This window comes from Chinchilla lanigera, unplaced genomic scaffold (assembly GCF_000276665.1).
Source record: "Chinchilla lanigera isolate Chin_1 unplaced genomic scaffold, ChiLan1.0 scaffold00013, whole genome shotgun sequence".
NCBI classification, from domain to species: Eukaryota; Metazoa; Chordata; class Mammalia; order Rodentia; family Chinchillidae; genus Chinchilla; species Chinchilla lanigera.
The window spans coordinates 31,247,265-31,274,621 of NW_004955414.1; the positions used below are offsets into that span (position 1 = coordinate 31,247,265).

A 27,357-nucleotide genomic window follows, 5' to 3' on the forward strand; every position below is an offset into this window, starting at 1 on the left:
TTAATCTAGTATGGTTTAGAACTCTATGAAAGCTCAGATTGTCTTACATTAAATGTTTAACATTAAGGGAACATTCATTTCTGCAAAACTCAAATGCTAGAAAAATCTGGGTATAGTCCAAATAAATATTTAAATAGCATTGCCAATTTTAATGCTCTTATAATGGCTACTACCATTTTATAAAATTCTGAGATTGCATGCTTTGAGTTTTAATGGCATTCAACATTTATAAGAATCTTTAAACACTGAAAAAATGTTTTTATTTGTCATTACAGAATATGGAAAGAAACCCACATAGCTTATTAATGTCTTCTGAATTGTTTAAGAGGATTTTAAGATACGAGTTAAAAGAATTTCATAATCTTAATTTCAATTTCTCCTTTTCATTTAATAGTAGACATTCATTAGGACCCACACACTGTAATAAATTATAATAATTTCAAACAAGAATTAAATTACTAGGTACCTAGTGAAAGAGCCATTTTTTCTTAGGTACCCTGTAATCTAACTGTCAGATTTAAAATCTATTCCCAATCAACTCTTCACAACATTCACATTTATTCATCTATGTTAAATTAATAAAAGGTGTGAATAATACTGACAAAATTGATCATTATTGTTCATGTAGATTTAGAAAATTACAAGGTAATCTAAAATGTAAAAGGAATTGAGAGAAACTATTAAGGTTCTTATAAATAAATTCATCCTATGCTATTTTTTCAAATCAAGACTGAAACTTCTGTGAGACTTATTTAAATTGGCTATACAAGCTATTTGATATATTGTGCATTTTTAGAGCATAAACCATTTTCATTACTTTTGACAAATACGAGTACAAAGACTACTGTAGCATTAGGGTTCAACAAATACTTTAGGAAGCTGTTCCAAAATGATGTCAGAAAGTTAAAACCAATAGTAGCCTGAGACAATTTACACCCAATGCAGTTTGATGAAGAAAAGACACAGCCATGAGGGAGCATCAAAAAGAGAGAGCCCTTTCTCAAACAAATACCGCTCCCTCATTTTCTCTTTTGATACAATCATGTAGGGATAATTCTTACCTGGACTAGCAGAGATAAATACAATCCTATCGACTAACATCACAAAACAGAACTCCCTGTATAGAACAAGTTTGCGCACTTGGTGTATTTCCTACCCTCTAACCTTACTGACCCACTCCTCTGTAACTGGCATCCCTGAAGATAAAGTAAAGCATGTCAACATCTGTTCCCATTCACACCGATTTTAATTTACCAAAAGAGCTTTGCTATTTTCAGAGCAGACTCCAGAGCACAATGACAGATTTAGGGCCTTTACTGAGGTTGCAATTCTAGTGTGTCAGCATTTCCTACTCACCAAGAGTAAATTCCAGGGGGTCACAACAAAGGAATAGCTGAAATTCAAACTTTATTATGGACATTTTTCCCACCCTTACTTATTTCATCACGACTGAAGTTACCACCATGCTCTCCTGTTTAGTGGGACATCACTGGTGCTGTGGAGCGACTGGACTAGAATTATCCAGTCCTGGGGCAAAGATGAAGGTCTTTTAGGCCTTCCTGTGAGCTTTGACACACGTAACAATCTCACAGAGACCATTATATCTGACTAAAATCTAATAGCCATAACAATTTTATAACTTTTTACATTTATAAAGTACTGTAGCTTTTTCAAACACTTCCACATACTTAAACAATTTCATAATTTGATTGTAAGCATGGAGTTTTAAATTACAAATATTCTTTCCAACCTAGGAGTTCCATAATTATGTGGTTTTTTTGTACCATGCTTTATTCAGACATTTTAAACATGTGTAAAGAAAGTCACTTTCACACCATCCCAGTTTCCCTGGATAATTCAGAGTTTTTAAGACACAATATAAAGAGCAACTTGGAGAAACAATGCACAAGTTGTGTTGTAATCAAATAACAACTAAGATATGAGCAGCTGAGCAGAAGGAAGATGGGCAACGGAATGCCGTACAGCAATCAGCACTGTTGACTAATCAGAATTTGAGACACTAGAAGGTAATAAGGGTATTATAAAGAATGGCTTATTGAAGGAGCAGCTGTTTATGTGTAGCTCAGTGTTTAAATGAGTTCCACTAGATTACCATGGTATGTTTTGGTGAAAATGTTTAACTCCTTTTAAAATGATCATTACAGAAGAAACAGCAAGTACCAGTGGCAAGTCTGGAGATATCAAAACACCAACTAAGATTTTAGCAGCTTTAGAACAGTTAACGGGGTGTTTTGGAAACTGTTAAAAATGCCAAATCCAATGACCTTTAAATGAAAAGCACTGTACTTAGGTACTCATCCTTCTTTTAAAAAGCCTAGAAGCGAGTCTATGTCATCCTCATTATTAGGTTGCTCTGGCACAAAGAGGAGGCAGCAATATAATGGGAGAATCTTTAGGGATGACAGAAAGAAGAAAACAGTAAACATATGACCCAGAAATGGGTCCATCTTCTTGGTAAATAGAAGGAATAAAATCCTGAATAAATGTCAAAATAAAGTTTTAAATGATTTTTGTTCAGAACAAAATGAATACTAAAACCACTCTCTTGTCTTGACTTAAAAGAAGAAAATAATTTGTAAAGCAGAAAAGAGATACTGTAAAATAACATTTAACTTACGAATGCTATTTTCACAAAGCAATATCTTATTCAAAACTATTGAATCATCTTGTTCAAAACTATTTGCCACATAGTTACATTGGTTTTGCAGTTTGAGAGTTTTGTTTTCCTCACCTTCACCCCAAAAGCAATTGTCTATTATTTCTTCTGCCCCAACAAGAACAAAAAATTCCACAAATTATAATACACAGGCATTGAATAATACTTCACTGAATTTATCATAATATAGTATTATGAATATTTCATTTTGACAAGTGTTCAGTAATATTTTAAGGCAGTCAGCAAGCGGCCGAAACTCTGCTATCTTTTGTAACAGTTCACATGTCAAACTGGCAAAATGCCCATAGTGTACGGCAGGAAAAAAAATCTATTTAATGTCTGCCCCACAAGGCGACATGAGGTTTGATTGGCAGAAAGCAGAGAGTGGCTTTTGATCATGTGTCCTAACAAGCAGTTCCAGCTCCTGTCTTTTCAGCTGATGGGCTCCACATTACCCATTCAAACAGAAGTGACAGACCACTGCACTACTCTCTGGCTCTAGTCACACGCAGTGGGAGCTATGCTGGAGACAGAGTCACTGATTAAACATATCACTTTTTCAAGACAAGCAGGTTGTCTGAATCAAAGTTGGACAGAATAGACTCAACATTATTAAAAGGGGATATAAAACTGGGATTGAGTGATGTTCAGCCAGTTTGCACAGCCTCAGGGATTCCCAGGCTGACAGGGGGAATAAGGAACAGCAGAACTCATAAAACAGGGTCAGAAATTAGCTGTGACACCTTGGCTATTTTCCCATCACTTCAGGACCAGTGGGTTTCAAAATTCTGGATTCTCTTTTACCTTTTTTTACTTTCATTTTTTTAAATGAATTCAGTAGAGGGAGAAAGACACATAAAAGCATGATTAGTGCAGTTTGTCAATTATAGTCTTAAACGAAATAAAATACTGGAATAAAACCCTTTGCATCTCACTTTAAAATATACTAATATAGGTTCTTCTAAGTAAGACTCTTATTTTAGAATTTTATTGCATTGGTTGGCTTGGCATTATAGCATAACTTTAAATCATAAGAGCAATAATCACAGACATCTTTTAGTTTAAAATAATTTAGGTGCCCTGGCTAGTAGAGAGCTATGTAAGTACTAGTTACCATATTTAGCTGTGCTATATATTTTGTTATACAATGTATAGCATTTAAACCTTGTGCTTAAAACATACTTATAGACATAAACATCTAAACTGAAGAAATGTTCAACACAAATTTTAATTGTCTAAATTTGTTTTATAAATTATTGAACATAATTTCTTGAAATATGCCATACATTATCAGCTACCTATGAAAGGCAAAGAAATAAAATCTAAAATTATTTTCCATTTCAAAAATTAAAAGTGAATGCACAAAGAAGTAAAATCAGAAAACAACTATCTGGCTATGGAAACTAAGAAACAGAACAAGATAAAAGCAATAAATTGAAGCAAATCATTTGAAACCAAAATATACGATCAAACAAATTGTCCATTTAGATGTTATTTTAAAATAGTCCTGAAAGAGTTTAATTTCTTTTTGTCTCTGGTATAAGGAATTACTTTTGTTAGTTTTTGTTTTGTTAGTGACATACTACAGCTATTTCCTGGAACACTGACAGTATTGTTATTAGCTTTGGCACTACTGCAAAAATTTAGTAGCAACCTCCTTGTTAAACATTTAAGATATGATTAAAAGATTAAATATTCCTACTAAGGTGATGATAGGATTTTAAAAGAGGAGAGTAAGGAATTAAGAGCATCCATGAAAGATATTGAACTAACTGGGGATGGAGAGGAACAGGATTGCATTTGCTCGAAGATGGTAAAATTACAAAGAAATTGTGGGTGTTCGGTCTTAGAAAAGTAACATTTTGTTTTATTGCGCTACAAAGTTAATTACTTTAAATTTCAAAGTTAATTTAATACTGGCTGCTATATATTGAGTAAAAGATGTATCATTTCTCAGAATAATCTTAATATGAATAGTATTTGATTTGTGTTCTGTATACTAAAATATGCAACCTCTAATTGATAAACAACTCCATATTAATCAAATATGCATTCTACTGTGTGAAAAATAAAGTTACATGTCATCTGGCTTCTGCACTTCATGCCTTTAAAGGTCTCTGAAGATGATGAAAATGATGGTATCGATAATTTTTATCCAAGTTCTCAAAGCCACAGCCAAGCAATTATTTTAAAATCTGGTGGTTTTTAATGTAAGAAAAATTACCATGAAGAGGATAATTTGACTTCCTATGTGAGCCCAGATTTTAAAAACAAGAAAAAAAATCTTTCTTGCCAAATATTTCAGAAACCCTGGAATACTGTAAAATGGCATTTTGTATTTTTTTTTTGCCCCTCAAATGTAGATTACATTTACTATTCTTTTATCAAACCTTCCACCGCCACCGTCAACACATTCCTTTTTACTCAAGACTGGTAGGAGAAAAGAATAAGAAACTGCTACAACTACAGCAGGTAAGAGGCTAAATCTGCATATGCATTGCCAATGAAAGCATATTAGACTAAGGAAACCTGAAGCACTCCAAAATACATTTTCCCCCTTAACAATCCAATTGTCAAAAATAATCCCATTGTAAAAACAGCAGTGTAGTACCGATGTTTTACCAGATGGGCATTTTATATTCCATGCCAAGAAAGGCTGAAAAAAAAAAGTGAAAAAAATCCACAAAACATTTAGGATTAGAAAAAAATATTTTCTTTTTTTTAGAAAAAAACAAAATAATTAATTATTTTAGCCACTATATTATTGCTTACAGTAATACACAGCAATAACATTTACATTGATTGAATTCTGTTTCCTTAATGTGAAATTTGTTTGGGGTTAATTAGCACGGCTGAGGAATAAGCTTAATAATTTTATGTTGTTTACACTGGAGGCAGTTTTCCATGAGCACTGCTCAGGGAGGAAGTGACATCTAATTTCAGACAAAACATGGAGGTGAGAGCGCTACTCTCTGTAGGACGGCAAGCCGGGGCCTTCCTCTTTCAGTAAGCCTCCCTACTACTTGAGGAATCTAATGGCAACATTACAAAGTTGTTCAAATTATTTCTCAGGCATGATAAGTTTTTAAACCAAATACTGAGCTGAGCAAGGAGAAAAGAAAAAGACACAAATTGAAAACGTCTACAGTATTAGACATTTTTACTGTCTCTTCCTTAAGAAAAAGCAGGTCTAATTAGTTGTCTTCCTAAAATGCGTACCTAGCATTTTTATTATGTATTATAACATTTTGCTCAGAGCTGACATTTTTATTCTGACAAGCACTGTCTGGAGAGCTCTCAATAAATAATACATTGACAATTTTCAGTAAATAAGCAGTGGACACAAATCGTTATCCTTACTTACAGCTGCCCCACTCTAATAGTGCTTTTACAAGTGAGGTGACTATTCAGTCTAATGCAATCCTCTCAGTGCTGGAAAGACATTTTCATTCATTACCACGGTCACAAGCACTTAAAGCACTTTTAAGCCCTGTTGCAAAACAGCAGGAATGGCAGAGCAAGTGGGGCTAACGAAAACTAAAGTTCATCACCAGAGAAACCTAAGGCTGTTCACCTAAGCAACTAGGAAATTCACTTCTGCCCAAGCTGCCGCAACGCTTCTGGGCCTACACGTCTGAAGAGAGTACAGATTTTTCTTTAGCAATTAAATGTTTATATTCTTAAAGCCCAACCCCTGTGGGTTTTGTTTTCTGTGCAAAATTTGATTCTCCCTGCAGTGATATTTAGTAAGCACCAGAGAATAAGGGAGGATGAGATGACCTAAGTCCTATGCAGTTGATAAAGGGACATAAGCAGAAATCAAATCTGAATACAATGAATCCACTTGAAACCACATGATAACTTCTTTCCCTTTCCTGCATTAGATTTTCTTCCCTACCAGCTGCCCCTGACACTAGCACCCAAACCAGTCAATAAACCCAGTAAGGAAGCCCTAGGTTTCATTTTTGTTCATGATACCACATCAGTCAGATTTTCTAACACCATGAAAATACAAACATGTGAAATAAGATTTTAAAAATGAATGATAAAATGAGAAGGTGCTGTTTATACACCTTGACATGCACAGCCTGGAGCTGGTACTGTACTTTCACTTTACTCCCTAAACAATTCAATTTATCCATTATTTAAATACTTTCTGAATATTAAACGATCAGGAAGATAGCTGAAAACATGTTATCCAGGCTAAAGTTGATTTCATGGTAACAAATTACAGTAATGACCTGTATAAAATGTTTTATCAGTGATAAAACACAAATACCAGGGTGGTCCCATAAAATTAAAATGGAACTGAAAAATTCCTATCACATAAGTGACACTGTGACTATCATGTCACAATACTTTATCCCTGTGTTTGTAACGATGCTGGTATAAACAATCCTACTGCTCTGCCAGTTATATGATAATGTAGTGCATGCAATTATGTGCAGTGCCTAATATTTGATAATGACAATAAATGACTATATTATTGATTTACATATTTAGCATACTACACTTTTATTATTGTTTAATGAATAATTCTACTTATTAAAAAACAGTTTCTGTGAAATAGCAGGCCATATTTTGCTGGCAGCAGCCTTGAACATCTTAGACGTACTGCTTCTTTTGACGGCATCAAGAGGCCAGGTGAAGTGACTGACCTATACCATCTAGGTTCGTGTAAGTGCATACTGCAGTGTTCGCACACAACAAAATCTGGTGCTGCATTTCTCATAATGTATCCCAATTTTCAGCAACACAAGATTGCGTATGGCTGGGGCTGTAGTACAGTATACCAGGGTACAGAGAGCATACCATAGTTTCCAATTGTTAGGGTGCATCTGAGACACCTGGAAAGCTTGTTAAAACACAGGTTGCTGGGCCTCATTCCCGTTTCTGATTCAGTAGATCAAAGAGAAGGCCTAAGAATTTACATCTCTAACAAGTTCCCAAATGATGCCATGGCTACTGACAATTTGAAAGCCACTAGGCTACAGTATCAAATTCACTGAACAGACAAGATACATAGGACCCACATGGGGGCCAATCCTATAGTCACTTCTTTAATATCAGTAGCATGACAGATTACACAACTTCCCCATGTGGCCCACATCTGAAGCTACCTAAAAGCAACAATAACTAATCAAAAGCCACCTGACACTGACAGTAAATGTTCACTAAGATAAAGGAGATTCTTCCCATAACAATGATAGTCAACGGAGCCAAGAGGCACTCTTTTTTCATATCAGCTATGTATCTGTATGATGGATACAGTCTGTCTTCACAGAAAGAAAAGTCAAACTCTGTATATCTAAAACCCAAACCTTTTCTAAAACCTTTCATTTGCCTAGATTCACAATCTTAATAGCGTTTCCTCCATCAGATATCTTCCCAAGTTCACACCATACACCTACTTAGCAATCTAAGCCATAACTCTAACAACTGATTCCGTCTGTATCCTTCCCTGCCATTGTTTTAGTTGGTTAGACTCATCCAAATATGTCTGGACCATTAAACCAGCCTACTAACATATTTTCCTCCATTTTCTTTTTCTTCTTTTCAACTGATACTCAAAATGCCACCAAAATTGCTTCTTCAAGAAACATGTTCAACTATGTCACCAACTTTCCTACTTAAAATATTTCATCCAATCTCCACTACCCAAAGGATAAAATTGGGGCTCTTTAAAATGGCTGCAACCTACTGGTTCTGTGTCTTGTCCTATCTCATCTGACACCTTGATGCAGTGTTAGCCATGCAAAACTTCCTGACATTCACCAAACTCACAATTTCATGCATACTATTGAAAGTTTATACATGTTTCACTTCTCTACCTGGGAGTCCATTTTATCTCTCGGTCATTGTAATGATCTTATAATTCATCAAAATCCAGCTCAAATGTCTATAAATCCCTTCCTAGATCTCCTAGACCAAACAGTTATTGTGCCTTCTTCCACTTCTGTACTCCCACAGCCTTTTATAGGGTATTCAACTATAGCACTTAGGATAATTACTCTACTTACGTGTGTATCTCCCACTAAATTATGAGCTACTAAAAAAATCATCTCTGTTCATCTTCTTTTCTTCCTCTTTCTCTACTTTTACCTCTCATACACAAAGCCCAATATAATACCAAATTAAAGGCCTTAATAAATACTTACAGAATAACCATAGGTATATATACATCTAAGCATGTATATGTGCATATATACAGTTTTGTGTAGTTGAAGAAGCACTTCCTAAGAATTAAAAATTTTCAACACCCTTTGGAAATAATATTACTTGCATCTCTGAAATATTTCATTCATTAACAGATTTTTAAATTAATGCATACTATATGCCAAGAGCTATACTATTTATTGTGAAAACAGACTAATGATTATGTTATGTCTTCAAGGAAATTAAAGCTGCAGAAAACAGGATCAATAAATACAAATAGCAAGCAACATTTTTCACCTTTTGCCAAAATCAAAATCAAAACATTTTCATGATTTTATCTGAGGATTTTCTACTACATCCCATTGATTTATGTGCCTGTTTCTCTGCCAGTAACATATTATCTTGAATTCTATAGCTATGTAGCAAGGCTTCATATTGGGCAAAATGATTTCATGCACTATTCCTTTTTTCTTTTCTCCCTCTTTTTGAGTTTAGTTTAGTTTCATTTTGTTTTGAGACAACATTTTGCTCTGTAGTCACAGCTAGACTTGAACTCACCCTCTAGCCAAGGCTGCTCTCAAGTGCCTGAAGTGCTTCTGTGTCTGTTTCTCAAATACTAAGATCACAGGTGTGTATCACCGTGACTGGAAACTTCATTCTCCTCTGTGACAATTCTCTGAGCTATTTCACTGTCTGAGTCTTTCTATAAGTGTTTGTGCATGAAAGTCTTGCTGGAATTTTAAAAGCAATTGCATTAGACATGTAGATCATTTAGAGGAGAACTCACATCTTTACCATATTGTCATCCAAAAGAGGAACACAGTAGGTTTTGCCATTTATTTAGGTCCTCTGTGATTTTTCTATTAGTATTTTGTAATTTCTGCATATATCAGCCTGTAGGTGCTGTATATATTTGTTATGTTCATTGCCTTTTATTTTCAGATATTATAAAAATTATTCTGTTTTAAATTTCAGTTTCTATATGTTGTTATGGTCGGAATGTGTGTGTCCTCCCAAGAGCACTTTATACTGAATCCCCAATGTGACTGTATTAAGAGATAAGGTCTTTGGAAGTAGTCACATCACGAATGAGATTAGTTCCCTTATAAAAGAGCCCTGAGGGAGTTTGTTCATCTCTTGCACTGTGTGAGGACACAGCAACAAAGCACTACGAAGCAAAGAGTGCTAAATAGAATGTGCTGCCACCGTGATGTGGGAATTCCTAGCCTCCAGAAATGTAAGCCACAAAATTTGTGTTGTTTCTAAATTACCCTGTTTATGGTATTTTGTTATAGCAGCCTGAACGTATGTTCATTGCTAGTATACACCAGTGCAATTTATTTCTACATGTTAATCTTATATCCTATGACCCTGTTGATTTTTTAGTTTTAGGAGATTGTCCTATAGTGTTCTTTTTTTTTTTTAAGATTTTTTGGGATTTTATATTTAGCTAATGGTGCCATTGGCAAAGCAATTTAATAGAAGAAGGTAAGCCTTTTCAAAAGAGCAAATTAGACATCCCTTAGCTAACCAAACACACACACAAAGGAACTTTTATCTAAATCCTACACTTCATAAAAAATTACTTCTAAATGATATACAGACAAGTATAAAACTATAAATCCTTTAGAAAAAAAGAACAGGTGAAAATGTCTAAAACCCAGGCCTAGGCAAAGTGTTTAGAGTTTATACCAAAAGTATGATCCATAAAATGACAAATTGTTTAACTGGACCTCATCAAAATTTTATACTTTCAATGGTGAAAGTCCATGTAAGGAGGACAAAGACAAGATAAAGAAGAGGAACTATATAACTATATACCTAATATAGCACAAGTACCTAGAAAAATAAAGAATGGTCACAACTCAATAATAAAAACTAAAAACAATTCAGCTACAAAGTAGACAAAAACATGAATGGATATTTCATTAGTGAGGATATACAGAGGGCAAACAACACATGAAATGATGTTCAATATCATTTGCCATAAAAGACATACAAATTAACCCCACAACAAAATATCACTATGTATCTATCAGAATGGCTAAAATAGACAGAATTAAATATTGACAAAAATGCAGAGAAATTAGATCACTCATACATTGCTAGTTCTAGTGTAAAGTGGCATAGCTCCTCTTAAATATAATATGTTGGTTTCTTATGAAATTACCATATAACCTGGCACTTGTACTTCTGGGAATTGATTCTAGAAAGAATTAAAAGTTCTCTTCCCCCAGAAACTGATAAACATATGCTCATAGAAACTTTTTATTTATAATAGTTAAAATGAGAGTCTGCTCAAATGTTCTTTAGCAAACAAATAATTATATAAACTATTATGCATACATATAATAAATACCATAGAGTTTTTCAAAAGCACAAACTATTGATATACACAAAAACTTGGATGAATTTGCAAGGAATTATGCAAAATTTGTTCTCACAAAGTCATTTTCAAAAAATTATATAATGTCACTCATATAACAGCTTTGAAATGGCAAAAATGCTAGAGGTAAAGAACAGATTAGTAGTTGCCAGGGGTACAGAAGATGAGGGGTGCTAAGGGGAAATGAGGTATATGTGGTTATAAAATAGCAACACAAAGGATCCTTGTGATATTTGAACTAATCAGATTTTTGACTATGGTGGTGAATACATGAAACTAAATATGTGATTTACAGTTGAGAAAATTGTATTCTACTTAATACACAAACCCAAACACAACCAAATACAAGTAAAACCAATAAACATTAATAAAGTCAGTGGAGAGTACCATGTTAATAATCTGCTTGTGAAAGGATACAACAGTTTTACAAAATGTTGCCACTTGAATAATAAACAGAGCAAAGTATATAAGAAATCTCTTGGTTTTATTTCTTCCTGTCCCCTGTGAATCTACAATCACTTCAATAAAAATCTCCATTTAAAAATAGCAAACATATAATTAGAGGTATGTGTGATCTATGTATAAATACACTTGTACACAGTTTTAGTACTGATAATTTTAGAGAAGGAAGCTAAATTAGACAATAGAAGATGAGATATGATTTGGATTTTGTATATCAGAAAGTGGATGGATGGAAAATTTAGATAAGCAGAGAGCAGACAGAGGGTTATTCTGCATAGGAAGGGTAATCACTGAACATGCAATGCATTTAACTACATAATTAATTCATTTTCAGTGAAGTGCTGACTCTTTAGATAAGAAAGGTTGTCCTGAGATCATTACATCTTTAAGTTTCTTAACGCTCACTAGAGAAAGATTATAGAAGACCCCTGGGAACCAAGTTATAATTATGTGTAGTATCTTTAATGTACCTAAAAAAACCCAACTTTTAGTCACATCAAAGCAATAAGAAAGAGTACAAGAGATGTGGAAGATAGAGAAGTATTACTGTCAGAAGAAAATGGAACTTAGCTGGAAGGAAAAAAAGTCAGAGAAGTTAGTTTCCACCAGGTAACAAAGAATGCTCCTTAATTCCAGAGCTAAGGTCACACAGCAAGCAAAGGATGGAGCAGTCACAAATAGACAATGACTGAGTGTTCAGTATGGTGTGAAACCACTACAGCAGGTATAAGGACTGGATTCACTTGAGTGGCTTCGTGGCAATGACTGTAATTCTGCATAACAATGTGGTGAGTTGAGAACTGAAAGATCGCAGTTTCAGAGTAGTTGGGAAATGTAAATCTAACAGTGGACAACAGAAAATGGGATCATATCTAGAATCCATTCCCACTGGCAGCATGGCTTTTAAATAAATAATGTATGTCAAGAAAGAGGAAAGGGTGACTATTAAAAGTAAGAATTACTTGAGTTTCCTATCCTGACCTGCAATATTATTAAAGACAATGTTACTACTAAAAGAAGCCTAATAGAGGGAGAGAATTCAAATACAAAAACAAGACAGTCAGAAATTTTTAAAAAGCACCAATCCAGATCATTTCACAACCTTCACTCAATCACTAAAATGTCTACTTCAGCATAAATAGTTGGATAAAGCAGTAGTAAAGAAAAAACAGTACTGTAATTTTGAATTTAAAGTATTTAAGAAAAATGAACTATTGCGAACCTCATATCATTAGAGATCAGGAATTAACTCTCATTCTAAAACCACACCCTGAGCTGGAAACACCAATAAAGAGGATCAAAAGGAGAAAAAATGTGTTTCCTAACAAACCCGGTAATCATGGTCCAGTAAGAAAACAGCATACTTGTGCTCACAGTTGAAAGAAAAGCTGAAGACATCCTATTAGGTTACAATAAAAGGAAAAAAGGAAAATTGCAGTGATGGTCCATCAAAGGCTCTTGTTGAGCTTATGAAAAGATGGTGATTTTAAAAAATACTGTGATAGACATTTTGAAGAAAGTAGAACCAAAAGGTATAGACAATTAAATTAAAGCTTTCAGGCACTACCGCGCACACACACACACACACACATACACACGCCTATGCTGCAATTTATTTGTGTTATTGTAACAGCAAACAGCCAAAAAATGCTTTCAAATCAAAAGAAAAAAGGAGCAAACAAAAGCCAGTATTAATTCCATTCCAGATGAGATACTTTGGAGAAGAAACTCATTAACAAGTGCATCAGAAAATAGTTCCCAGAAATCTTCGTAACATTATCTCTTAAACTAGCAAAAAACTAGAAAAAAAAAATCCAAATGCCCATGAAGGTAGGCAGAAGGACATACTGGCACACAGAACACCGCAAAATAGTATGCGGAGTATTACTCAGAAGTGAAAATGAACTAAAACTAACACAACAAAGTTGCTCTTAAAATATAGTTCTGGGTGTAGAAAGCAAATCACAGGAGATTATTGGATGGCACCAGTTTTCAAGTTCTAAAAAAGCTGACCAATACATTCTTTAGAGAAATATTCAAAACTACTTTAAAACAGAAAAGGAGGATAACAATAAGCCTAAGTCTCTGGCAATATTCTAAGTAAAAAACAAAGACTGGACAGACAAAGAAAACATGGGTAGACTCAACAGTACTCGTAATGTGAATCCACATGTGTTTACTTTTATGGGATATAATACCAATATTACATACTGAACAAGTGCTTAAGTTTACCGCTTCGTTATCTATTCATTGTTTCTTTAATTTTGCACAATTATTATATAAATGAAAATAATACAGTTCCAAAAACTCTTATTAATTATTGATAGTTACAAAATAAATCATGAAGAAAATCTAATGAATTTTCAATGGGAAAATGTAAAATGTTAATTATCTACTCAGGTTGCACACATTTAAAAAGCATATGAGAATCCGTCTTATTTCATTGAACGACTAGAAAGCTGTACCCTCCTTCAAAACAACAGAATGCCAGGAGACTACCTTCTTGCTTTCTAATTCCATGAGAGGAAATCACAAATTCCTGAATCTGTTAACATTCTTAAAGAAAAAGCCTTAAAAAAAAAACTTAAATTTGAAGAGATAGAAATGGCCCAAGAAATATGAAGCATCTTTTCAAGGCAGAAACACACAAATTAAACTTACACAAAAGGCTCCAGCCGAATAATACATTTCTCATAGTCTAAGTGGGGGTTGCAGAACAAAATCAATAGAAATAACCAAGATTTGCCCAGAATATGTTAGCTTTAAAGAATTCTGGCTCACTGTGTTTTATAAAGTTCTACGACATAATGATCAGTTTCCAAAAAATTAGAAAGGAAAGACATTAACACAAAATTTAGTAAGCCCGATTCTGACACTGATGATTCATATTTTCCATAACAGAAACACCAATAATTCTAGTTCCTCACTATAAATACCTAATATGATTGTACAGTACTTTTGCAAAACACCTGTTTATTTAAACTATCTGGTATTAGGCGAGAGTTTCCCATGAATATGATATAAATTATGTAAAACAGGAGCAAGGACCCAAATTTTGGGAGGAAATTGTTAAAGAAAAGAAAAAAGCAATATGTTTAAATGAAATTGCATTAGCATTGTTCTGAATACCCAATCCTTTCTTCACCAAAAGTAGGAGCAGCCCTAAGGAACTTCAGCATTTAAATGACTTGAAGTTTCCAATTTATCTGAAATAATAATTCAGGGGTATGATGAATGCTGAATGTGTTTCTTACACAAAAGCCCAAAACATTTCAAATTTCTCCCATGAATGAGAAACATAAAAAAAGGTTTGAATTTGGTATATTCTGAAGGTTTTATCAATATAACCTTCAATCAGAATAGCAATAAAAACCCAATATTAATAATTTTGTCTTAAAATTATTTGGGTGCTATAGCATGGCATGAATGTTAAGTTTTGTATTTTTTAACGTCAGCTTTTTATGAGTTTTTAATTCTAACAGGAACACATTGCTATTAACTGGATTAATCTCTAAAAATTTCATCCAAAGCTTTCCCACTCTGTCACACACATCACATTCCATGTATTTCTCAGCAGGGAAGACTGGCTCCCAGGGGGGAAACATTAGTATCAGCTTTTCCAATGAGCTTGAAAGTAGAGTTAAACTGAATTGCTCTTCCAGGACACATGAACATTACTGCTGCCAAATGCTAAACCCTTAATACCACAGGACATTTCCTATGAATCTGTCTGTGGTGCAAAATGACAGTATATAATATTTCTCTTTTTTAAAAAATACACTCAAGTGACAACAGTTATAGTAGTTACAATAGCAATAATACGTGTTATGTATAAATATATGTAATATATCAAATCCTCACAAAAACAATGCAAGATAGGAATAATTCTTTCAGCTTTACAGATGAAGGAGGTGATGCACAAAAGGATTAAATAATACATCCAAGGTCGCAAGGCTAAGAAATAACACGGGCTACACACTTATTAAGCACCTACTATATACTAGATGGTGATGTTCTTTAGTTGTATTAATTCTTTACCTTCATGGTAGCAGTCTAACGATGCCTCCTCTTTTGGGCTGAGAAAACTGAGGCACTTACTCTATACCACCCACCTGGTAAATACTGAAGTGAATCCGACACAGGCATCTTAGCTCCAAGTCCACACCCTTAAGCAGCCTGCTATCACGCCTTTCTAGGTGTTAGAACTTAGACTCAAACCCACAGCTAGCTCCTTCAAAAACATGACTTCCAAAAATGAATTTTCTCACTGTTTGAAATATGCCATGCATCTCCTTTAAGTATACCAAAAGCCCTCAGATGAGCAAAGGACACTAACATATTATCAAACTAAATATACATCAGTGAAAATACATGTATAAATCCAAGTGATTGTTTAGAGATGTAAATAATGATAATAATCCATCAGATACACACACACACACACATTTTCATTCTTCCGTTCAGAAACGGCTGCACAATCTATTGGAAAGTATATCCCACCAGCAATCCAAAGCTCAAGTGTTGCTGCCCTCTTTCTACATGCACAGTAAAATTAACCCACATACTTTCATTAGCAGGATAGCTTGAAGCGCACGAGCCTACTGGACAAATACTCAGACCAATGTATGACCTGTAGATTTGTACCCAAACCCTGCTACTTTCCATTAAGTCTGTGACACTACCAAAGAGAGTTCATTTATTTTGATGCAGTATTTCAAGCTTACCATAAACTATGTCACTCCTTCGGATCATAGCAATTATGATACAAAGAACTGTGTTGAAAAAAGAGCCGGAGTCAGAAAGAAAGTTGTGTTTTGTCAGACAGTTGAAGGTTTTATCATGTAACACTTTCTCTGCAATCTCACACGACTCCAGAACCTGATTCAAACCAGTCCACTTGGCCTAGGATCATATACTTAGTAGTATGATACACAAGACATGATAGTGGCTGAAGCACTATTATTAAAGAGAGATTAAAACAGCTGTACATTATGCTGAAGCACTCACTCTTCCCTTTACAAACAGACGGTCCTGGATTATAAGCAGCACTTGACCATTTAAATCACGACAACAACCAGATTTAACCAGCTGGGCCATGTTCTCCTAGGCAGTGCCTGTTGACCTCCTCAGTCGCAGCTGCTCAAATGAAATTCTCATTAGACAACTTATTTTCAGAAGCCAAAGGACTCTCTGATTAAATATATGTATTTAGATATAGAAGTCCTTTTTAAAGTGTTCATTTTCTGACAACTGTCGCTTATGTTACAGCCCAGCCACATAGGCAACAAGATGGGTGATACAAGGATAACTAAAATTCATCATTTAATCACAGCGGAAAGATTGTTACTTTGTAGGCTTCGTATCCTGAAACTATTAATCAAGCCCTTCTGTACACTGTACGCACCAATATTAACAGCGTTGAAAAGGTAGATTCCAGTACTCATTCAATCCATATACACATCTGTTTATCTATTTAGCATCTATTTACTTACCCTCTTGCCTACCTACCTACTTATCTATTTGTGATATTAAATTAAAGTTAAATTTAGAAAAAAGCAGAAATCTTATCTATCTTCCCATAAGCCTCACTTTTAGAAGGGAATTTCTGACAAGGCACAGTTGTTCATTAGTGTTTCAGCAATCTAGTGAAACCGCCAAGGGGAAGGCATTAATTGAAGAAATTTCAGCTCAACACTGGACAGCAACTTGGTGATCAAAGTATCTATCTAAAGAGTTATTGTTTTATCATGCAAATATTATTTTTAAATGGACCACAGCAAACTTTTTGTAACTCAGTTTGTACATATTAGAGCAAAGAAGTGGAAGGTATTTAATCTGATAAAGAGTCCAAATGTATAAGGCCCCGAAACCATGAGGTAGTAGTGAGAGGTAAGGAACATACTTGAAAGCTCTTATACATACCATGGCATGATATGTCCCAAATAAGCAGATGAAATTGGAACATTTTTTAGTTTTTCTTAAAATTCTTTTTAATAATTATGTAAAAAAAAATCATAATTTATTGAACTCTTTTTTTTTTGTTTGTTTGTTTTTCTCCGGTACCAGGAACCGAACTCACGTCCTTGCGCTTGCCAGGCGCTTTTGCCACTGAGCTAAATCCCCAGCCCGAACTCTTTACTAATGGCCACTTAGGTTGTTTCCAGGGTCTCATGATGTAGTTCAGGCTAACCTTGAACTCACTATATAGACCAGACTGGCACTGAACTCATGGCAATCCTCCTGCCTCAGTCTCCCAAACACTGGGATTACAAGCATGCATCCCTACAGCTGGTTAAAACAGCCTCTTACATACTGCAAAACTATACTAATAAAAATCTTCACAGATATATTTTTAACTCTTGAGGATACATTCCCAAGAAATAGAATGCTGCTTCAATGGAATGTGCATTTTAAGTTTCAATGCATAAGCTTTAAATGGTTAAAGCCAAGCAAATATTGATAGGGCTATTCTATCTCTTTTGAGCAACAATATACTTTAGAAGCAGAAATCTAACTAGGCTTTAGCCACCTGTTTATAATCATTTGTTCTCCCACTGTGCTATTCTGTTCTATTGCTATAAGCAAATAATTAAAATAAGATTCAAATGCAGAATATCAAGCACAGAATAAAAAGAACAAATCTTTTTTGCTCTCATTTCCAAAACTTGCCCTGCCACTCTCTTTATTCAAGGTACAGGACTGCCACCCTCCTTAAGCTATTCCTCTCAGTCTCACACTTGAGTATCAAGTCTTAACAACCCCATATCCTAATATCTTTTCCATGTTCACTGCTTTCCTTTCTCACTTCTGTTGCCTTAATTCAGGGCTTCATTATGTCTATCCTGAAACAATTTCCTCAACGGCTCTTTCTGCTCCCATCTGTCCTATACAGTCCCGCCAGATTAAGTTTCCTGAAGGAAAACTCTAATCCATCACCTTATTGTGCAAAAATATATAAAGAGATATCAATGCTTCCTCCATCACCTTCTGTATGAAGTTCAAATTCCTCATCCAAAAGTTTTTAAAGGGCTGTCATGATCTGAATATAACCTAGTTTTCCAGACATATATCCCCATATGCAAATTCAACTTCTATGAAACCTGAGCTTTGAAGTGTTTTAAAGGTCTCTGACTATTCCTTCTGCTTGAAATGTCCCTCTCCTCCATTCTGCCTTAAACTTCCTCATTCTCCAAAACCAGTTAGGCTCCATTTCCCCACAGGGGCTTCCCTTGTTTTCCTAGACCAGAACAATCTCTCACTCTTGTAAATTCACCTAACACTTCATCTATATAATTTTCATGGAACACATCATATATTAGACACTGAACAAGAATTCTTCCTGAATATGTCTTATAGCTTTTACTAGAATGCTCATTGTTCAAAGTTAGAGACTATTCTTTTATTCATTATGTTCCATGTCATCTAGTATAAGAATTCTTAACCCAGGGTCCATAAACTGCAACAGACATGGATAGGATTCAGGCTTTTTGTGAACTTGGATGGAAAAAATTCTTTTCACTAATCATCACATGGAAATTTGTATTTCTGTAAGCTATGGACTCAGGCAACAAACCACAGGCAGCAGAATATTCACTACACCTGTAACATTATCACCAATAAATTACAATAGATATTTTATATCACATTATACTTGTAGACAAATCTCAAAACGCCTTAGTGTTTCAACATTATGATATTCTTAGGCCAGCCATTATTACATCTTCTCCAACATGTTAGTAATATCTTAGCATATTCTATCCCATCACAAATTTTTTAAATTATTTAATCTTTTAATGTAATTTATTCTGTCTGTAATTACATGTATCTCACTTTAAAATAATCCTAAGAAAGTATCTACAGACCAGTAGACTATCAAAGGGATTCCGAAAACAAAAAGAAGAATCCCTGAGTTTAAAAAAAAGAAAATTATCTTTTGAGTTTTGATACAGTACACTGATCAGAAAAAAAATGTATAGAAAATAGCAATAGTACATAGTTATTGATTAGGACTAAAAAAGGGTATTGTATAAGAAAAAGGATATTGTATTAGAACGCAGTTCATAAAAATTCCTAGCCTTAGCATTGGAAAAAGACTAATACTCTGTCTTCTACAGTAGTGCTATTAAAATGACAATCAGGATCGATGCATAACTCTAAAGAGAGACTGAAGATTATTCCATATGGACATATGCAACAATTAGATAGTTGGTCTTGTTAGCAACCATGTCTTGGTTCCTTATAACTTTTTGTCACTGTATCTATTCATTCTATCCCTACGGAGGTATACAGAATAAACCCCAAATCTCCTCTATGTAAATTTAATCTTTAAAGATAATAGTATTTCATTCTTGATCTTTGTTCCTCTGGGGTTAAATATTACTAGTTCCTTCAAACATTCCTTTTATTATATTCCTTTGGTCTTTGATCATGCTGAGGGTTCTCTGAAAATGTCCCAGTGGTCTTGTATCTTTAATTGTGCTAATTCCAAACTCAACACAGTACTTCAGAAGCCTTTGATTGAGTGTAGCAGGACAACTCCTTTAAAAACTATATACTTGTAGTAATGCTGACTGAATAGCTTTGGCAATTTTTTGGCAGTATTTTCATGCTAAGCTCATTGTGCTTCTGTCACCTAAAACTTATAGGTTGTTTTGTTTTGTTTTGATTTTTCATTTATGCAGCTGCAATTTGAATTTCCTTCAGTAATTACTTGTGCAGCTGGAGGCTGTGGTCACAACCTCTGGACATAATAATAAGATCTATCGAATTTTATCTGGATAAATTGCTTTTAAGCTCACATTTCTTGTCTGTCAATAGCCTTTTGAGTATTTTTCTTTCTACATTACATTCATTATTCTTTCCTGGGGATAGAAAACACAAAACAAGACAACCTGCGAGTTCGAGGTGACGGAAGCACAATGAGCTTAGCATGAAGAATACGCAAAAAAATTGCCAACGCTATTTAGTCAGCGTTACTGCAGGTATATAGTTCTTAAAGGAGTTGTCCTGCTACACTCAATCAAAGGCTTCTGAAGTACTGTGTTGAGTTCATGTGATGTGGTCACCATATTTGCACTTAATATATTATGTTCATCAATATATACTAAATGCCTGCATTTCTGATGCCTAAAACATTATTATAAAAAAATCTATAAAGTATGTACAAAACTTTCTTTATTAGTATCAATATAATGAAAAAGGACTCATAAATGTGCAGTCTTACCTTGCAAGTGTTTATATTACAAAATCAACTATAACCTTTTCATGGTAATGAAGATGAAAAATAAAAAATTAACCACTACTTACAGGAAAAAATGATTTAAAATTCCCTAGGAGGTCAAAAATCTCCTCAAACTCATTTAGTTATTTTTATTTTATTTTTACTTTAAAGAGCCTTCTAAGGCATTCTCAAAACTAACTCTGTATAGAACTAAAATCTCTTTTCAGTGCTTAAAAATAAAAATCTAACAGTCTCCTTTATTCAGAAATTATTGATTTGGCAATCTGAGTATTTTAAAACAGGCAAAAATGAAGGAAACAAAGTTTGAAAAGGAAGAATAATCAGTATGACGTTCAGACACTAAGATCATGTACGTTACCCAGAATCTCTCAGCAACCCACCTATAACACAATTGGCATATTTTAAATATACTTTAGAGGGTCTTGATCATCTAATTTTATCAACTATAGATGAACAAAAGGAACAAATTATAAATAATTCACAAGTAAGCAAGAAATAGGCGGAAACTCAATGTTGAAGGAAAAAACAACACATCTGCACACACACATATATACACACATGCACATGCATATATCAAGAAGACACAGAATGCTAAAGTTTTATAACTGCAGAGAAATAACCTTACACTCTAACAGTCTTAATTATCTCAGTGATCTCTAGGGGCATCATTACATTCAAACATGGTAAAATAATTGGCATTTATGCTATAATCATCACAGCACCTCAAATTCATATAGTTTACAGTTTATAACAGACTTTTATATGTAGTATTAGAGCTAATACTCAAAATGTTTGAGTAGCCAAGCCGTGTATTGGTACTATACTAAATTTTACGTTTTGTGGCTCAAAGAGACTGGAGAATTCACTCATTGCTACGTAGTTGTTATACAAGTCACACTACTCCTAATCTACTGCATTATGACCCTGATATATTTTAGAGATGTCTCCCCCACACAAAAAAATTAACTTAAATTTTGAGCCCTTAAAGAAATAAAGTTCCATGAAAAATTCTCTTGTATCAAATACCAACTTTCTTAGAGATCATAAAGGCCTGTATTTAACTTCTATGCCTACTAATAAAACCAGAATCATTATCTTACATTTTAAATTCTGAAATCTGCATATTTTAAAAAAATAGCACATATAGTACAACAATTACTTTGACTTGATTTATTTTGCATAAAAATATTGATGGAGAGTCTTCTTTTACTTCTGTTTTTTACAGTCTAGGTGGACTTGGGTGGATTCCCGTGCAGAGCGCAAAGGGTAAGTGGAGGAGGTGGCAGCAAATGTCACATGTCAAAGCACTGACCCTTGAGCATGCTCAGCTTTAACAGTATTAGAAACCCTCAACTATCCAAAATTTATACATATATGGTGTTTACAGAATTGAAGAGAAGTAAATTAGAAAAAAATGATTTTGCTTTTTAAGCAGTTGATTATTTTCATGAAGAAACACTATCTGCTGAGAGGAAATAAGAAAGAAAAAAAATGAAAAATCAAGTGTGGTTGGGAAAATTCCTCACTACCTTCTTTCAGGGCGATGCTTATAGTCAGTTTAAAGGCTTGATTTATTATGATAAGAACCAAGTCCTTAAATGCACAAAGTTTTCAGAGACGCAGAGCTATCTGCTTAGCACTCCTGATGGATTACAATCTGCCATTGCCATGGTAACCGCTGAATAACTTTTTCCTAGTCTGTGCCAATTATGCACTTCTCTGCCTTTTGAAATCCCACTCATTTTTTTTTACAGCCTGGAATCTTTAGAAGAAAAGCCTGACAGTTAAGTCCACACATACCCTCTTGTTCAGTCCGAGTCATTTCCTCGAGCTTCTTCTGTTTCAGTGTATCCACCACATCGGCAAGGCTCCCTTTGCGGCGCTCTGGGGTTCCAAAAGTAACACTGGTCATTATCTCTCGGTCCCGACTCCCTTCGTCAGGCTTATGTGGTGAGGTAGAGGTATTTCGGAAGGAATATAGGGAACATAACTTATTATTCTCTGACTCCTAGAAAAATAAAATAAAATAAAGGCATCAGAACATAGGTTTCTTTGAGTACCAGTGCAGAAAAGTCCCAAATCTAATTCTGATTAAACAATACTAAACTTTAAAAAAGCAATTCTCAGAGGAACTCACTTGAAATTGCAGGACCAAACTGTTTAATTTTTGAAACTATATGGTAGCCTAAGTGGCTCAAAAATGGATAGTTCAATTTCTTACTCATTTATACACTTCATTCTAAAAAGTTCACACTCAGTGAATAATTATTAGGACTGGTAAAGTTTTTCCTTTAATTGTGCACTTTTATTAGTAATGCTCTTCCCATAGCCTAAAAAAAAAAAAAAATACATCACACAATATTTTCCTTTAATGTAAAATCAGTAGAAAAGTTAACTTCAGTATTCCATGTTCATTGTTCATCAGAAAATATATAAAATATCAAAATCAGAACCAGAAAGTCAGCCAACCTGAATATTTTTGTGTGCTGAGGTTTGAGGAGACTCATTCGTCTCAGGCAATACATCTGTCCAAAGTTACAAAAGCCTCTTTCCGTTCCTTACCCTTACCATTGATGCGTCACCACATAGTAACACATTTTTCATGGGACATCTAAGAACATTTTTTAAAAGATACGTCTATTACAGAAACATTTGCACATTATCTTGCTTTACTTCACAGTAGAGAAGTTAGCTAACTGGTAGAAAGATTAGATCCATGGAGAAAAGTAAATCTTGGGTTGAAAATAAATGTTTTATCTCTCTCCAAATGAGAACCAAGTGTTTGAAGCAACTATTATTTGGCCATAGCCTTTCAGTAGTTTTGTATTCACTTTATCTGTTTACACAAAGGTGTTCTCTCTCCCTTTAAAAAAAAAACTAACTGAAGTAAAGCTTCTAGTCTTCCTAGGGGAAATCCTAATTGTCCTTGTCTCTCTTTTCTTCACAAACAAACTCTGCAAACTTTAAGGACTAGATGAAAAAACATGAGGCAAGAGTTACAGACTTGGTAACTAGCAGTAAAAGGAGAGAAGAGAAAGACCATGGCATCTAGAGCACTAAGTTTCCACATATACTAAATGAGGTAATAACTGTACTCAGTAAATGCTAGGTATTCAGTGGGTATTATACATAAGATGGAATCTTACTTTCTATTCCTGGGAGCAGACAATGAGACAACACTGTGAAGCCTCTGGGCACAATGCTGAGCTCGCGGTGTCCAGGTGGGGTTTAATAAACGGTAAGCACTATCATTCTGAAGAAAGAAATATCTAGGAACGGTGTCAAGGAAGATTTTTTTCTCTGCTAGATCAGAGAAACTGAGGTAAAAAATGCTGATATGTGCCTCAAACTAAATTAAATATTGTTAATCCTATGAATACACTAAAAACCATTGATTTGTATTCATTCAATGGGTGAAATGTGTGGTATGTGTAAGTTATCTCCATAAAGCTGTTAAAAATGTGAGCTAGAAGACATGGTAGTGCATGCCTATAATTCCAGGGCCTTGAGAGGCTAAGGCTGGAGGACTGCAGGTTCAAGTCCAGCCTGGGTGACTTACCAACTTAATGACAACCTGTCTCAAAAAAAAAAAAAGGCCTGGAGATGTAGCACAGCAGGAAGACCCTAGGCTCAATCCCTGAGATCGCAAAACAAAATGATGTGAGCTGATCTGTACCTCTATGTTCTTATCATAAACATAATATATGGGACACAGATGCTCAATATATTTCTGCTGGGGAAAAAGTAAAAAGGATAAAATAAATGGAATAGAGCAGGCAAGAGAGTTCCTTTTTACCTTGCTCTTACATCTTTTCCTCCTTCCAGGAAAGTTTTATCTCATTTAATGTTTATAGCGATTCTGTGGAATAAGGTAGAGGAAACTCTTCTTTTATTTGTCAGTCAGGATTTGTACATGGTTCATTAGATTGCACAAATGAAGCCATGTGTGGAGATGCATGCCTGTAATCCCAGCACTTGGGAGGCCAAGGCAGGAAGATTGCTGTGAGTTAGTGGCCACCCTGAGTTACACAGCAAGTTCAAGGCCAGCCTGAACTACATAGTGAGACCCTATCTCAAAAAAAAGTACCCTCTTAGATGACACAATGAAAATTCAGAGATAGTACTGCCATTTTGACCATTTTGACCCTGAATAAAGTCCATATCAGATAAATGGCTAAGGCTTTTGTAAATCAATAATCAACATTACATCAATTTTCCTACAATTACTTTTTAAATGTTAATTACTCTCACATTATAGCCTAAAAATAAAACAAACATTTAAAAAACTGACTCAAGGATGAAAAACACAGAGGAAATGGACAGATTTCTAGATACATATGAATTACCAAAGCTGAATGAAGAAGATATAAAAATCCTGAATAACTCAATATTAGCCAGGGAAACTGAGAATGTAATTAAAAACTTGCCAATGAAGAAAAGCCCAGGTCCTGATGGATCCACAGCTGAACTCTACAAGCAATTTAGGGAGGATTTAACAGTTCTTCTCAAACTCTTTAATGACATTGAAAGGGAAGGAATTCTCCCCAACTCATTCCTGGAGGCAAGTATTATTCTGATACCAAAACCAGAGAAAGACCCAACCAAGAAAGAGAACTACAGACCAATCTCCCTAATGAATATAGATGCAAAAATCCTCAATAAAATGCTAGCAAACAGAATACAACAAGTCATCCAGAAGATTATACACCACAACCAAGTGGGATTCATACCAGGAATGGAGGGATGGTTCAATATAAGCAAATCAAACAATGTAATACACCATATCAATAGAGCCAAGGACAAAAATCACATGATCATCTCTATTGATGCAGAAAAAGCCTTCAATAAAGTCCAACACTCATTCATGTTGAAAACCCTACAGAAAATAGGAATAGATGGCCTTTACCTCAAGCTGATCAAAGCCATCTATGATAAACCAACACCTAACATCATACTAAATGGTTAAAAATTGAAAGCTTTCACTTTAATATCAGGAACAAGACAAGGATGTCCACTGTCACCATTCCTATTCAATATAGTTCTGGAAATATTGCCTAGAGCAATTAGACAAGAGAGAGAAATAAAAGGAATAAGGATAGGAAAGGAAGAAGTGAAAATGTCATTATTCACAGATGACATGATACTCTACATAGAAGACCCCAAAAAACTCCACCAAAAGGCTCATGGATTTCATAACCAAATTGAGTAGCATAGCTGCATACAAAGTTAACACTCAAAAGTCAATACCATTCCTGTACACAAGTAACAAACAGACTAAGAGAGAAATTAAGGAAGCCACACCTTTCACAATAGCATCTAAAAAGATGAAATACTTAGGAGTCAATCTAACAAATGAAGTAAAAGATCTATACAGTGAAAATTATACTACTCTGAAAAAACAGATTGAAGAGGATATCAGAAAATGGAAAGATTTTCCTTGCTCATGGATAGGAAGAACCAACATTGTGAAAATGGCCATACTCCCAAAATTGTTGTACAGATTCAATGCAATCCCAATGAAAATACCATTAGTATACCTCACAGATCTAGAGAAAACATTCTTAAAGTTCATCTGGAACCAGAAGAGGCCTAGAATAGCAAAAGCAATCTTGGGAAACAAAGGAAAGGCAGGAGGCATCACAATTCCTGACTTAAAATTATATTACAAAGCTACTGTGAGGAAATCAGCATGGTACTGGCACAAAAACAGACTTGAAGACCAATGGAACAGATTAGAAGGTACAGATACAACTACAAACAGACTCAGTCACCTTATGTTTGACAAAGGGGCCAAGATGTTCATGGAAAGAAGATAGCCTCTTTGATAAATGGTGCTGGAAGAACTGGCTTTCCACATGCCAAAGACTAAAACCAGACCCATGTCTTTCACCATGCACTAAATTAAAGTGAAAATGGATCAAAGATCTAAATATTAAAACAGAAACACTAAATGTATTGGGAGAGAAAGTAGGTAAAAATCTTGATGAAATAGGGGTAGGCAGAGAGTTTATAAACAAAAACCAAACTACACGGGAAATACTTCAAAGAATCAACAACTGGGATCTCATCCTATTGAAAAGTTTTTACACATCTAAAGAAATCACCAATAAAGCAAAAAGAAAACCCATGAATTGGGAAAACATTTTAGCCAACTGCCCCTCAGACAAAGGACTTCTATCTAGGACATATAAAGAATTTTTAAAAATCAGGCCGCCCCAATTCAAAGACCCAATCCGATAATGGGCATCTGAGATGAACACACACTTCTCTAATGAAGAGATACTAATGGTGAATAAATACATGAAAAAATGTTCAACATCATTAGTCATTCGAGAAACGCAAATTAAAACAACACTTAGATTCCATCTACCCCAGAAAGAATGGCTATCATCAAGAAATCAACCAATAACAAATGCTGGAGAGGCTGTGGGGAGA

At 34.6% G+C, this 27,357-nt stretch overlaps 1 protein-coding gene across 26 annotated transcripts in view; it reads right to left on the reverse strand.

Moving 5' to 3' along the window:
• The window catches only part of Sox6 (SRY (sex determining region Y)-box 6), a 566,848-nt gene that overhangs the window by 281,639 nt on the left and 257,852 nt on the right, over positions 1-27,357 (reverse strand). For all 26 annotated transcript variants that reach the window (XM_013511918.1, XM_013511927.1, XM_013511917.1 and 23 more), the window contains one exon: positions 22,723-22,930. In XM_013511918.1, coding sequence (XP_013367372.1) covers positions 22,723-22,930 — 208 coding nt within the window. The remainder of the gene's footprint in view (positions 1-22,722; positions 22,931-27,357) is intronic.